Source organism: Varanus komodoensis, unplaced genomic scaffold (assembly GCF_004798865.1).
Source record: "Varanus komodoensis strain SLA01 unplaced genomic scaffold, ASM479886v1 scaffold61, whole genome shotgun sequence".
In the NCBI taxonomy this organism is placed as follows: domain Eukaryota; kingdom Metazoa; phylum Chordata; class Lepidosauria; order Squamata; family Varanidae; genus Varanus; species Varanus komodoensis.
Window position 1 is genome coordinate 3,718,251 of NW_025336236.1, and position 14,096 is coordinate 3,732,346.

A 14,096-nucleotide genomic window follows, 5' to 3' on the forward strand; every position below is an offset into this window, starting at 1 on the left:
TAAGTTCATGGCACATTATTGCTTCAGAGCACAGTCATGATTATCTAATGGTATTAGATATAATCGGGCTCACATGTACAAGTTGGACGAATCACGGTTCCTTGTGGTGCTAAATTCAACTTGTCTAAGGAACATTTTTAACACCTTATTACTGACATCATTACACAAAACATTCATTTCAGGTAGTTGTAATGCAAGCCCTTGCATGGCAATCCAAATTTATTGAACTACTGATGCTAAGTCATACAAAATTGCACCACTTTTAATTAAGGCTTTTAAGTTTACATTTGGCCACCTCAAAGCAGTTGTAACATTAGGTTGGTCAATTTAAATACTGTGGCTCCCTGTTGGATTTTACACGCAATCTTTACACCCAAACGTTAATGCATACAAAGCAACAAGGCATTGTTAAATAAATCAGCAAAAATGTAATTACTGGAACTTAGGCCCTGGGACCAATTACACATGATTAAAATTACTTCCCACATTCACATCCACAGTACTCGTCCACCATTTAACATCTCAACCAAAACGTTACACATGTAAAACAATCACTAACAGGCAAAAGTACTAAACCTGTATATTTGGTATTGCAAATACACTTATGCATGAGCAAGCAAGGAAATTCACAGTGAGAATCTACAGCTGCAGAAGCTCAAAAATGATTTACAAAAAATTGTTAAATCATTAAAAAATTGTTTTAAAATATACACTTCTTGTTGTAGACCCCCACTGTACACACAACTATAAACATTGTTCCCTATGTAAACAAGGAAAAGGAAACATACAATAAAAGGTTGAAAAATCTGGACATTTCCTTCCCAACAGATATTAAAGGCAATGTCTTCAGGCAGACATTATACTGAAAGGACTCATTTTAAAGACTAGATCACTGTCTCCACAGGTTTTTATCCTAAAATTAAAAAACTATATAGCTGTTGTGTTAATCAAAGCGCTTTTGTACAATACAATGATGATCCTGTATTTCTTTTAAAAAAGTTACAATAAGCTACAAATACCGATGAAGCAAAGTTATCTGGAGTAGTCTATATAGGAGCTCTTTGGACTTTCTTTTATTATGCTAAAATAGTGGTGCTTTTAGGATTTACATTATTGTACTCTCCAATAGGAAGTATGGGGTTTGTTGCAGTATACAGTACAGTTATCATACATGTACAACATTGGTGGATGAACAATGTCTCTTATCAGTAATACTGGATGTAGGCTCTGGTTTTACCAGTTGCATACACTTAATTTATAAGTAAAAATCTCTCGTGACACTGAAAAGTGATTAGAATGTGCAAACTGATGTAGTAGCTGTCATCCATTTCGTAAGGGTACCACCACAGGAAAGTCCATTTAAGATGTTGGTAGGTTTAATAAAGTTGGAATGCTGGCACTGTTGTAGTCAGCAACAGTTCTTCAGACCTAAAACCATGAAAAGCAGAGATGATAACTCAGATGGTATCTAAACAATGAAGGGGAATTCTTGTTTTAAAGAAAAATAGGTTTCATACAGTCTGTTGTAGGTTGCTTTAGGATTCTCAGCCTTGTGAATTTTATGTTTGTGCAAAACTAGTTACATAGTGGTCTTAGAATAAGCTTGATTCAAATCATTAGGATCAACTTCAGAGTAAACTACTCATTCCAGGCCACAGGCTTTGTAGATTTAAATATGCACACACCTTTGTCTCCCTTACTTCTACCCAAAGAAACATTGAAATCAGGATTTACAGATGCTGACACAACAAATATGGTATAGTGATTAGAAAGTAAGATTGGGACTCAAGAGACCCAGATTTTCAGTTCCTGCTTGGCCAAGAAACTCACTCTTCAAGTCACAGGCTTGCTTTGAGGAAAAAAATAGAGAGGAAGAGGAGGAGGATCGTTATGTAAGCTGCCTTAGGCTCCTTGGACTTAGACCAAAACAAGATGGGATGGAATTGGAAGAGAAGTGACACACAGGATGGGAGCTACAAGCATAAGGTTACTGATCAAGGACTGGAACTGATAAAAGGCGCACGGTTCTGAGTTGTGTGGCAGCAAAGAATATTGGTTAAAATGCCAAGCTGCTGAACTTTTATGTAGACAGTTTACTTTAAAAACCTGCTATTTAGATTACTGATAGTCAACTGTGTACTGCATTGTGCAAAGGTCACCCATAATTTCAAAAACAGAACTCATCTATTTGAAAACCAATCCGCACATACCTGCCATTGTGGGGGTGATGAGATACCACCACCCCTTTTCAAAGCTTTTTAAAATCAGTACTGTTGTTGCTATATTATTTCCTCATATTAGGATGTCAAAACGGTCATTGTTCTTATACATGCTACCTGGTTTGCTTATATGTGATTTGCTAAAAATTGCACAGGTAATTTTTGCTGATGCTTCTTCAGTAATGGATGCAAAGTCTCTGCTAATACATCCTAAAACAATGCTTACCTATCATCAGGTAATGTGTAATACCATTATAAGCTTAAGTTTCTCATCTTTTGCATTATGTTATCCTATTTTAAAATTTGTTTTCATTTCATCTTCTTGCTCTCCGCCAGTTACTGAAGTCCAATGAGAGGCCTGAATTCCATCTACTACAAGTGGAGTTCTGCTCTTGGAAACAGACTTTTCTGTTTCCTACTTGCCACAGCTACTGAAAAGTTGTTCTTGAGTGTCCAGCACCTCAGCCAAGACAGATTTGAGGAGATCAGTTGGTCAGTAGTTTAAAAATGCACCACCATTGTACATAACTTTAATAAAAATTAGTTTACTTTCAATGTTACCTGGCTCAGTGCTACAGTATACATATGTATTAAAGTAGCTGACATGATGACTTTTTGCGTGCTTTTCCAGGCACAGGAGTTTTTCTGTTAATTTGCCGCACAAGGTCATAAAAGATCTGTGAAAACAGAATTTATAGCCCATGTTTTGAAAATATTTCGTCAAATGTTTTAAAAATATGAACATTTAACTATTAGAGCATATATTTGATAACTCAAATCATGGAACCTTGACTGGACTTAGTATTGCTGTCATCCTGTCTCCTGAGTTCTTAAAATTGACAGCTTATTTCCCAGTTTATTCAGACATTACTCTTTCTCCGGACTGCTCTTTTTCAAGTAGTCTTATTGAACACCTTGTCAATTATATAAATAAGTTTTTATTTCAATCAAAGGAGGCTCACACATAAAATTTGAGGTTATAATCCTTTACTCCTTCATGGAAGTAAGCCCCATTGAATACAGCAAGTCTGGCTTCCATGAAAATATGCATAGGATTGCACTGTGAACCAAATGTGTGCTTTTTCTATAAAACAGCGAAGTATGACTAAGTTTTAAAGGCACCTTTAAAAAAAAGATTGCAATGCATTTCAGCATGAATATCTGGGCATTGCTATCCTCAAAGAGGAAAATATCACAGGTAAACAAGTGATGCTCGAAGCAATTCCAACCTAAGAGATGTGCGGTCAAAAAGGAACCGAGGGACTGGGTGGGAGCCCCCTTTCCTTATAACTGGGAACTGGAAGGGGTGAGGGACCCTGCCCACTCCATGATACTAAGCTGTAGAATTTTTTTTCCCCAACCTAGGCTTGGTTTGGTGCTGAAGCCCTTGCACATGATGCACAAAGACCATGACAAAGAACTATGCTTACATCAAATCCACAAACTGTTTTTAAAAGCCAAGGAGTTTAAACAGTGTTGGACATGAAGGCTTTTCTGCAATCAACTTCTGATAAAAACTGGACTGGTCTGGATGGCATACTAAGTGCCAATGTTCCTTAGAACCTAGCATATCAGCATGCAGCAACATGCTAGTGCAGGCTGCCTGATTGCTCCCATCTGACTTCTCCTCTACCTGTGGTTTGTTTAATGGGATATCTGAACTAATTCTGGCTGGTCGATCACCCAACATAAGCCAAGAACAAATTATGGCACGTGACTCTGGCTAGTTCAAACTTGTCAAGTAAGATTCTCCAGAATGCTACTTTATCATGACATTCAAACTAGGTGATTCTCAGAAAACTTCTGATGCATGCTCAAATGTCACATTCATGCTCCTTGACTGTGGCCCAGAATCACTGTTCTAATAGTAAAGAAATTAATACTACTACCCTATTACTATGCATACACAAATGTTGCAGTTTTCTTTGAAACAAAGTCAACAAATGTTCACCCAAATCATGTTCTTTATTTAATATTTCCAGAAGGAGAATAAATATACATTCTAACCTTTAATACAGTCAGACTTCAAAAGAACAGCTGTTTTAGCCTTAAAAGCAAAATATGCCGCTATGGTAACTAAGACCAACTGGTACAGTTTAGCAAGCATTGTCAAAAGCAACTTCATCCTATGCATAATTTAGACTATTATCTATAAAATGTGTTAAAGGTTTAAAGTATGTATCATTACCTCATTAACATTTATCTTTGATTTTGCAGAAGACTCTAAGAATGCACAGTTATTCCATTGCCTTGCTAAGTTCTGTCCTTGTTCTTTTCCCACAACTCTTTCATCTTCCAAATCGCACTTGTTGCCAACCAGAATCATTGGTACCTACAATGATAAACATTCATTATATACATAAAGATTTTATATGTACATGTATGTACACTGAATGACTTTAGTTGTGAGGAGTTAGCATATCATTTCTGCTGTTAGTCACATTAAGTTTTAAATTTGAATGCCAAAGCAGCAAGTTAATTCTTACTGGTACCCAACAAGAAGAGAAGGAAAACATCTGAAATACCTCAAATCATTAAAGAATCACGATTTGAGAATTAAACCACTATTGCAGAATGGCTTTTATTTGGAGTTCTGTAGTTATAATAAGGATCTTTATCAAACACTGGATAAAACAGTGACAAAATGTTTGGAATTGATACTTCATGTCAAAGGCAACAAGATGGGTGGCAGGTGAAGGACATTATTCTGCATGCAAAAGGAGCCCCCCCCCCCATCTAGTAAGAAATGGGTAATTCTTCTCTGGTTTTCTGGCAATGTCAAAGAATAAACACCTGTACTCTATCCCACATTAATCATGAGGGCCTCCAACACTCTGGACCCTTTTCAGGGGTGCAGGTGGAAGGAGGGAATGGAAAACATCCTTTCTGTGAATTTAAGGGCTTAACTCTGTATTTGTTTAAATAGACAGTCTTAAGACCCCTAACACAGCACAGCCAGCATGTACGTAAACTTCTCACAATTCAACTTGTAAGTTATCCCTGATTTGGTTCTTCACCCCTCCCAGCCATGTTTCACCATCTTTTCCATAGTCCTTTAAAAATTACTTCTTAAAGTTTATTCTTTATTATTTCAGTTCTATTTTATTCCTTGCTGAAAGCTTTGCTATTGAATTTGTACTGCTTCGGTTATCATTTATACCACAGTTGTGAAAGTGGTAACACAGCTATTTTTGTGTGCAGCTTCATCCAAAAAAGAAGCTACAAGAAGCCTATTTTCACATCAGGTATGTTACTAGGTATACAGTATATGACCCCTACTGTGTTGCAGAAGAGAACAGCTGGTTATAGGGAAGCAGTAAAATGTTTTTATGAAGAAACTCCCCATTAGCCACTTCCACAGAATGCTTAGAACTGTGCTTACATCATCAGTGTCTTTGACTCGAAGAATCTGTTCTCTTAGATCCTGCAAATCATTAAATGTAGACTGTGCTGTAATGGAATATACTAAAGCAAATCCTTGACCATTTTTCATGTAGAGGTCTCTCATGGCTGTAAACTGTTCCTGTAACGAAGAAGAAAACAGACACTCAGAACAAAAACAGCCTGCCTTATCCAAGTGTGTGGACAAGTTGGTATTTTTTCTGGCCAGTTCCTTCATCTTCCAAACATGGACTGACCTCTTGTTTGGATGTGTAGAAGTGTCTATTAATATTTCTTCAGAAATACCTGATAATGTTATGTTAGGTTTTAAATATACATGAAAATCGTATCCATTTAACAAACTTCGTGGACAGTCATTTGACTATTGTTCTGTCATGTTCCCCATCTTCTGTATACATCAATTAAATATATTTCATGTTTTTGATTAAAGTATTTGTCCTCTATATCAAGAATTGATCAGTGGATAAAACGTAAGTGAAAAAAGAGTGTTCTGAGGAAAGACAGTGAAGCAGAAGACATATTTTGACAATTGATTTTGCATAGAAAAGTAGATAATTTAATATGGAACTTAATACAAGAAACAAAAAGCCTTCCGTTTCTTGACAAATACACACGTATGCGCACACACGTCTAGAGAGAAGCTAACTTTTCTATTTTTCTTTATTCCAGTTCTTGTGCTTTTCAGTAATCACACTGTTCCATACAGTCATGTACTGGTTATTCTGAAAAATAGCTTAACAATATTCACTCTAGCAATTTACTTATGGAGGTGTTGCCACTGTGCAACAAACCTTCAAACATGGTGAACGGGAGACAAAATTGTGAGATATCACATAGGTAAACACAGATCAACACAAATTAGAGCAAAACAGTATTTCTTCCATCAGTGATGAGGAGTAGAAAACTATCTACAGCTTTACTTTTCTACAGGGTTCTGAATTTTAGAAATGCATTGTTTCATAAAATATAACTTCTTAATGAAGCAATGTAATACTACTTTACTTGGCCAATCACAGTGAAACAAGTAGAAAGAAAATAATAAGTGTTATTATCTTTTTCCAGTTTTATTCCTAGGAACCACGTATTTATGCAACTTTTCTTCAAGCATATTACAATTAATATGTTATTAGTTTGCAGTGCCTTCATTCCCCCAACCCCATCCTAATCTAAACAATGTAAGGAAACAGAAGATTTCTTTTACAAGTATTAAAAATGATTTTCAAGTTTAGGATATAGAATTTAAATCAGTTTAGTGATTTTTTTCACCTAAACAATATATGGGTACTGGAAAAAAATATATTTATACATCTCATTATATTAACATAGTATACTTTTAGTTTTACTTAATAGGGTAAAATAAATATGTTTACATGTTTCTTAACTGATTTAAGTTAATAAAAATCTGGAAAAAGAACATCACATATGTGGTGGGAGTCTATCCTGGCTGGTTAACAGAACCTTGAAAATATCTTGCAATTCTAGTAGAAAATTCATTGAAAATGATGACTCACTGAACAACTACATTAACAAAAAGTCAAATTTCCAATTAGGAAAATGAAATACAGCCTTTTGAAAAAACATTAAATTTTTGCAGATTATGATGCAGTCAGATTTAGAATAAAATGGTGGATCCAGAAATTGGCCCTCTGTTTCTCTTCATTCACATGCAATCTGCTGTATGTCTGAGTGCCCAGAAGAGCTGTTCTTTATATGCAAGCCTATGTATGGTCTGTGTGTGTTTTAAGATACCTGCTTAAGTAAATCACATATTCTTTTTAACTGGCAACAAGCAAACTTCAAGATTCCACTGTAACTTTGTGTTAGCATTTAAACACTTTTATCTTCCTTTCAAACTCTTATTTATTTTATTTATTTATTAAAACATTTCTATGCCGCCCCTTGCCGAAGGCGGCTCACAACATCGAATAAACTCTTAGAAAAAACTCTTAGAACTCTTAGAAAAAACTAATTCTCCATAGCTCACAACTTCATCTTCTCATGTCCTTCTCACTCACTCACTGAAATTAGACATTCTACTTAACCAATACTTTTACCTGGATGTTTGTCAAATGCAAACAATAATTTGTTTGTCACTCAGTGAAGAACTACAGTGACCTGCTAAAAGAGGTCAGGAGAACCTGATAAAAAGCTAGTTTATTTACAAAATGAACCTATTGCTCTATAACACATTTGATTTGTAAAAGTTGGCCTACAACATTATACATACCGTTCCTGCTGTGTCTAAGATTTCAAGCATACATTGTTGTGCATCTACTTCAACTTGCTGTAGAAAGAACAGAAGCAAATTTATTCTGAAGTATAAATAATGAGACTTCAAATACTCAGTTGCCTGCTGTTATAACTTATACCCACAACGAACAAAGTTTTGTCCATGACCATATTCAAAACAGTTGGCAGGTTGGAAAAAATCTATAGTAACATGGCAAAATAGTTTGTTAATTTTGCTTGGATCAGAATTTATTTGTAGCACGAACTAAGTGCACTGGAGGAAGGAGGAACAAAAAAGCAAAGGAAAAAATAATGACAGTAGGAAAGATGTTTCCTGTTACCATTCAAAGTCATTCAAAATAAGAGAAACCCCATTTTTTACTACTAGATGCCCAAGTGTATCACTGTAACCTGCCTGTGGCTGATGGTCCTGAGAGATGCAAGGCTTCAGTCAGGCCATACGTTCTTCTAGGCCCCTTTCCTATTATTGCAGATGAGGATAAAACAAAGGCTGGTATCACTAATGCTTTACAAGCAACTGCACCACGTTGTCTCTCCCTGCCAGCTTCTTATCCCTCTGAAAAGATCCTCTCCTGTTCTTAGAACCACATTCTCCCCACTCCCCTTTCATTAACTTCTTTTCTGTCATATCTTTCTAACATTTCCAAAATTCTTGTTTTTCACTCCATTGCTCACATTCCCCCATTCCTTCACCTACCCTGCCTTTGGGTTCCATGTCTCCTTACTTGCCCACCAACCTGAAACCTTCCTACGTAGTCCACTGTGAGGCATCCCCCTCAGCTTAACTGACAGTCTCCTTCATTTTACATAAGAAGAGATCAAGCATGCTATTGCTGGTGGTTTTATTCTTTCAGGAGAACACCTATTAATATTCTACAGTATCAGATCAACTCAGTCAGTCACTGCCATAAGATTCAGTGCCCATCAAAAAACTGCAGTGCTTTGTGACAGCTACTTCTGCATGTTTTAGAGCTTAAAGCAACTACTGTTTGACACTAACTAGATTGCTAATTAATCTCCCACTCCATCCTTGTGACTGTTTTTAGGTCATTCTGCTGTGTGCACACAGTTTCTTTTTATGTTTTATTTATAATCTATCCCCATATTTCCTTTTGGAATGCTCAGAGAAGCTAACATGAAGGTCCCTGTTATCACCCATCCAATAAGTGAACAGGTTTATAGGCACTTAGCATACTTTGAAAGGATTCACTGAAAGCTGGTAACTTTTGCATAGTTGCATCATTAATAGTGCTCTGTGTTCCAAAGGGAACTTTGCATTGTTCCTGCCCAACCTTATCACTCTGCTCTTTTACTTTTTGGATTCTGGTGTCTAGGCTAGGCTCAGCTTCAAGCTAACTCAAAAAGGATATACTCTTTCTGAGAAAGAGTAGAAAAGCCTATAACCCTCCCTTATGCTGGGCTGATTTGCCACATGCTCACAGGAAAAAAATCAGAAAACTAGAAGTCTCCATGAAGAAACTTTGGGCAGTGGGCTACTGTTTTGCAAAATTCCAAATATGCTGTTCAATTATGCGTAAATGCATATTTCAGCTTAAAATAATTAACATACCTTTCTGTAGGAGTCTTCTATCGTAGGATCATATTTTTCAACAAATATTCCTTGAACAAACTGCACTGTCTACAACAAAGGACAATGTTTACATAGACATAATTTATATGCAATTTTAGGGAATTCATGTTCAGAAAAAAACATGTTATTATTAAGTTGTTGCCTATGCTTATTAGATTTTTCTCAAGAAAATTGGCTTGTCAGTTTAGATGTAAGACAGGCATTCAATAATGAACAATGTTTCTGGGAGAAACACTTTAATATTAAAGAATGAAAAGAGCTGCTAAACCTAACTGTGTTATTAGTTACATCTCTCATTACAACTGACTCAGGCAATTGCACACACACTTTTATAAACCATTGAAACCCTTTTTGTTACCACAACTGTGTTTAAGTCAGGAAAGTTAGGAGACTTCATGCAAGAGATACTAGCTAACTACTCAAATGTTTATTACATTTGTGTGGTGTTTGCTCTCTGTATCCATACATACCTGTACTGTAAGGGGGAGGGGTCAGATTATAGTCTGAATATTTTGAATCTTCCTGCAGATATAATAATACTTTAGTGTTCATGTCTCTGTCTGGTATTTTAATAATAGGAATGTTACTGGGATGGCCCTGGCAAAAAGTATTTTGTATCCACTTTTATAATGTTGCTTTATGCTGTCCATCAACTGTATTATTATCTGTACTGTAATCACTATCTATACAGTGAAACCACTAATCAAACTGAAACATCCCTTACTTTGTGAATGGTTTCCTACAAAATTAGGAAGACCACTTCCATTTATCAATTTCCGAGCATTTATTATGAAGCGTTCAAACCCCATTGTTTCAAACATTCATACAAATTGAATTCAATTCATACAAACATACAATTCATACGAAATGAATTCAAAAATTCATACAAACATTCATACAAATGGAAAAACGGAAACTGTTTTGAGTGTAAAAGAAATAACAATTCAAGACCAAGAGCTGTTTTTCAAATACCTGTTTTTAAATCAAGGTCTGAGTTCTCTTTTATATTATGATTTCGTAAATTCAATCATTTGGTGCATCATGTTTCCACATTTTATACAGAAAAGCAGGATGACTCTTCTGGAAACTCTGAAAGAGTACTGATTTGTCCAATCCTTAGTCAACATAAATTATGCTAGGAATTTGGGGTCATGCATGCTGGTTGCTTTGATGTAAGCTGTACAAATGCAGTTGTTGTTGTTTTTTTAAAATGAAGTGATTGATTAAAAAAACCAAACCAAACCAAGAGAACTTCAGATCCGTATTAGGTCTTCCAGAGATAGACAACTGGGACTTGCTGGGACCCCAGCACTTGCCTACCTATGCTGTCAGCTGGGGCACAGGAAGGATCCTCTTCATTTAGGAAATACTTATTTGATAACTACAAGTATTTCTAGATGGCCTTAGGATTGTTCAAGTTCATTTTAAGCTAGCCCCTAGGGAAACACACACACATACACACACCCCTAACATTAGGAGCTCTTCTAAAACCCCCAAAATTGCCTCTAACTTTGACTGAATTCAGAGTTGCTGCTTTCCTGGCTGACAAATACTTGCATGCTCTGAATATTCAGGTTTTACTATTTAACTGCCAAGTTGAAGTAGTTTATATATATGAGAAATTACAGTAACTATTTTTATCTTATTACTATTAGTTTTTACATGAAAATGACCAATTTTAATGCCTATGTAGATATGGATCATACAGAGGGAGATTCAAAATTGTAGCAGTATTTTAAAAGGCAATTCTTCCCTTCTAATACTTCAGTTATCTTGAGCAAGCATTATAGATATGAGGCAATGCTGAGGACATTGTACTTTTCCAAATCATAAAATCACCCAAACTTTATTATGGCATAGTAACTGTTCAGTATTTTATAGGGTCTCCATTTGATCACATCAGTGCTGTTAATTATCCAAATTCTACTTTAAGCCTTAAAACCAGAAATTTAAGTTTGACTTCATTTATCAAACCTTAAAACCACTTAAACCTCTAAGTCCAGTTCTCTGGCAGTGACCATTTTCAAATCCATCTCTTCTTCACGATACCATTTAAGTTTTCCCAGAAACAAAACCTATAGCTCCTGATTGTCTAGAAGAAATGAAGTATTTTGCAACACATGGAAGTCAGTTGAAACATCTAGACCAGTGATGGTGAACCTTTTAGAGGCCGAGTGCCCAAACCACAAACCAAATCAACTTACTTATTGCAAAGTGCCAACACTGCAATAAAACCTGAAAACTGAGGTTTGAGTTTCGAAAAAACAACTCACAGCCAGTCCAAGCAAATATATATATAACCTTGGCAGTGCACTGACTGGGCATGCGAAAGCTTGGACGAGTCGCGGCTAATGAGACGCAGCTCATGATGCAATCACCTGGCGCCAGTACTCCTTTCCAAACATGTGCATGACCCCTATGTGCACCAGTATCCGATGCTCGACTCCTGGGGCGCTGCTGGGGCAACTTGGCTTGTGTGCTGACAGAGAAGGCTCTGCATGCCCGCTGGGGCATGCGTGCCATAGGTTCACCACTGATCTAGACTATTCTCAGTGAGTCACAGATGGAATGTACTAGTTCTATGTGCTTTATGATAAAATCATGAAAGGCAGCAAAATTCTACTCACCAGTGCAGATTTTCCAACACCTCCTGAACCAAGTACTACTAGTTTATATTCACGCATGGTGTAAGTATTGTCACCACGTCACTACCTACAAGACAAAATGATGTGATATATTACAACATAATGCATTCTTCAAATTTGACCCATTATTTCCAATATGTACAGAATAGGAAGTATTCATACTTAAAATATAGCTATCTTGTTCTAAAATTAGAATTATTTCCATACCATAAACCTGAAAAATACATTCAAGGAACTTTAGCAGATTTCACTTTTCTAACCCTTTCTTTTGGTCATTTAATTAATCCACACATTTCTATGCATACTCATATACAGCCAACATTTACAACACACTCAGTAAGTTCACACGATCTCACTTTAATCCATTAATCATATAAATACAGGGTTAAAACATTTAAAAATTCAGTAAAGTCAAAAGAAACAATTTATACCCATTAAGAAATATGATGTTACTCCAGAAGATAAGCTAGTTCAAGTTTTCCATAGTCCAGGTAAATAACCATATATAATGGCAGGTACCCAAGCATCAAATAACAGTACTCTTTCAACAAGAAATTATTGGTGGTGCAGGTCCTTCATTATTGTGGTGTCCTCCTTATGTCAATTTCCTGGCTCACAGAGACCCATCTGTATGGCTGCACTTTGAAGAGGTTGATAATATTCTTTTCTTGCTAATAGGAGTATTTCATAATGGCAACTCTTGGCTGGTGGATGGAATATACATTTTAGGAGGGAAGAAGTGGAAAGTAAATGAAGCAAGTAATATAGCTAGTATTCAGTACTGGTATTTTTTACTACAAAGTCAGTGGCAGCTGACATAATAGTCAGTGTACTTTGAAATCTCACTGTATCCATATACCCTTACAATTTGGGATGAGAAAGGGGTCTTTTTCTTTGTGTATATTATATTCTACTTTCAACTGTGAAAATCCTTCCACGAAAGGATTAAACCTATCCAGACCCTCACCTCCAGTGAAGAAACATTAGGTTAATGTGCCCGAATGTATGCACATGTACAATCTAAGAGAGTTCCTAGACAGATGTGTATGTAGAATTCATACTAATCATCATTGTCTCTCATGGGATGTCAAATAATTTTTTTACGCATAGTCAATGAAGAACTATTATGATTAAATCACATTTCATTTCATTCTTCTAGATCAGTAGGTCTAGATCAATGAACAAATGGTCTGGTCTTTATTTGGAACAAACTAAATAGTGTAACAAAACAGACATTAAATATGATTATAGCATATTGTATTTTATTTGAATCATGAACACCAAAATTTATATACATTTGAAAATTTAAATACCGAAAGGTCATTTCTATACAAACATCCACTAGCTATGCAAAACTTCAACTGAACATAGCTGTTTAAGTAGGCAACAGACATAGATCTAGACTGCAAAACATGAAAACTCCATTGTTAGCCTTGTTTCAGTATGTCCACATGTCATGCCAACTTACGCTGGCAATAAACTATGCTAGACTGGTTGGTGGAAAAATAACACAGGGCATGTCCAACAGACGATCAGGTTCACTGTGGGTTGTTGGCCCCTTCCTTTCCCTTCCCTTCAGCTCTCCCACAGGTATCTCAGGGGCACAACATTAGGACCAATTTGTCTCCCCAGACCTACTGCAATCACTACAGCTTTTTCCTTCTTTTTTCCAGAAATTGTGGAAGCCAGTGATCCGAATCTGTTTTGCTCACCACTGACAAAGTTCAGACTACCCAAGTGACACTTTGGAGGGTATGTCAGAGGTTGGCAGATTTTTAAAATGTTGCTCTGAGCACAAAATGTGTGCAAAAGCATGCAGTATTTTTTTAAAAAAAGCTTCATTTGAGCAACTGTGCATTTTCTTCCTCCTTTGGTTTCACACACCTCTTCACAAAAACAAGAGGTGTTTGATCTTTGCTTGCAAAAGGGTGTGTTGATTTACACCCACTTTGTGGCAAGATTCTCCTCTTTTTTCCTGCTCTGGTAATC

At 36.2% G+C, this 14,096-nt stretch overlaps 1 protein-coding gene across 2 annotated transcripts in view; it reads right to left on the reverse strand.

Annotated features, from left to right (window-relative positions):
* Positions 1 to 186: 186 nt before the first annotated feature.
* RAP1B (RAP1B, member of RAS oncogene family) overlaps positions 187 to 14,096 on the reverse strand; it is a 33,843-nt gene continuing 19,933 nt past the window's right edge. For both annotated transcript variants that reach the window (XM_044449909.1, XM_044449910.1), the window contains exons 2-8: positions 12,090 to 12,174; positions 9,442 to 9,510; positions 7,849 to 7,905; positions 5,602 to 5,742; positions 4,408 to 4,551; positions 2,781 to 2,896; positions 187 to 1,428 (exon numbers count right to left, since the gene is read on the reverse strand). In XM_044449909.1, the coding sequence (XP_044305844.1) occupies positions 2,810 to 2,896; positions 4,408 to 4,551; positions 5,602 to 5,742; positions 7,849 to 7,905; positions 9,442 to 9,510; positions 12,090 to 12,146 (555 nt within the window). In that variant the 5' untranslated portion in view covers positions 12,147 to 12,174 and the 3' untranslated portion in view covers positions 187 to 1,428; positions 2,781 to 2,809. The remainder of the gene's footprint in view (positions 1,429 to 2,780; positions 2,897 to 4,407; positions 4,552 to 5,601; positions 5,743 to 7,848; positions 7,906 to 9,441; positions 9,511 to 12,089; positions 12,175 to 14,096) is intronic.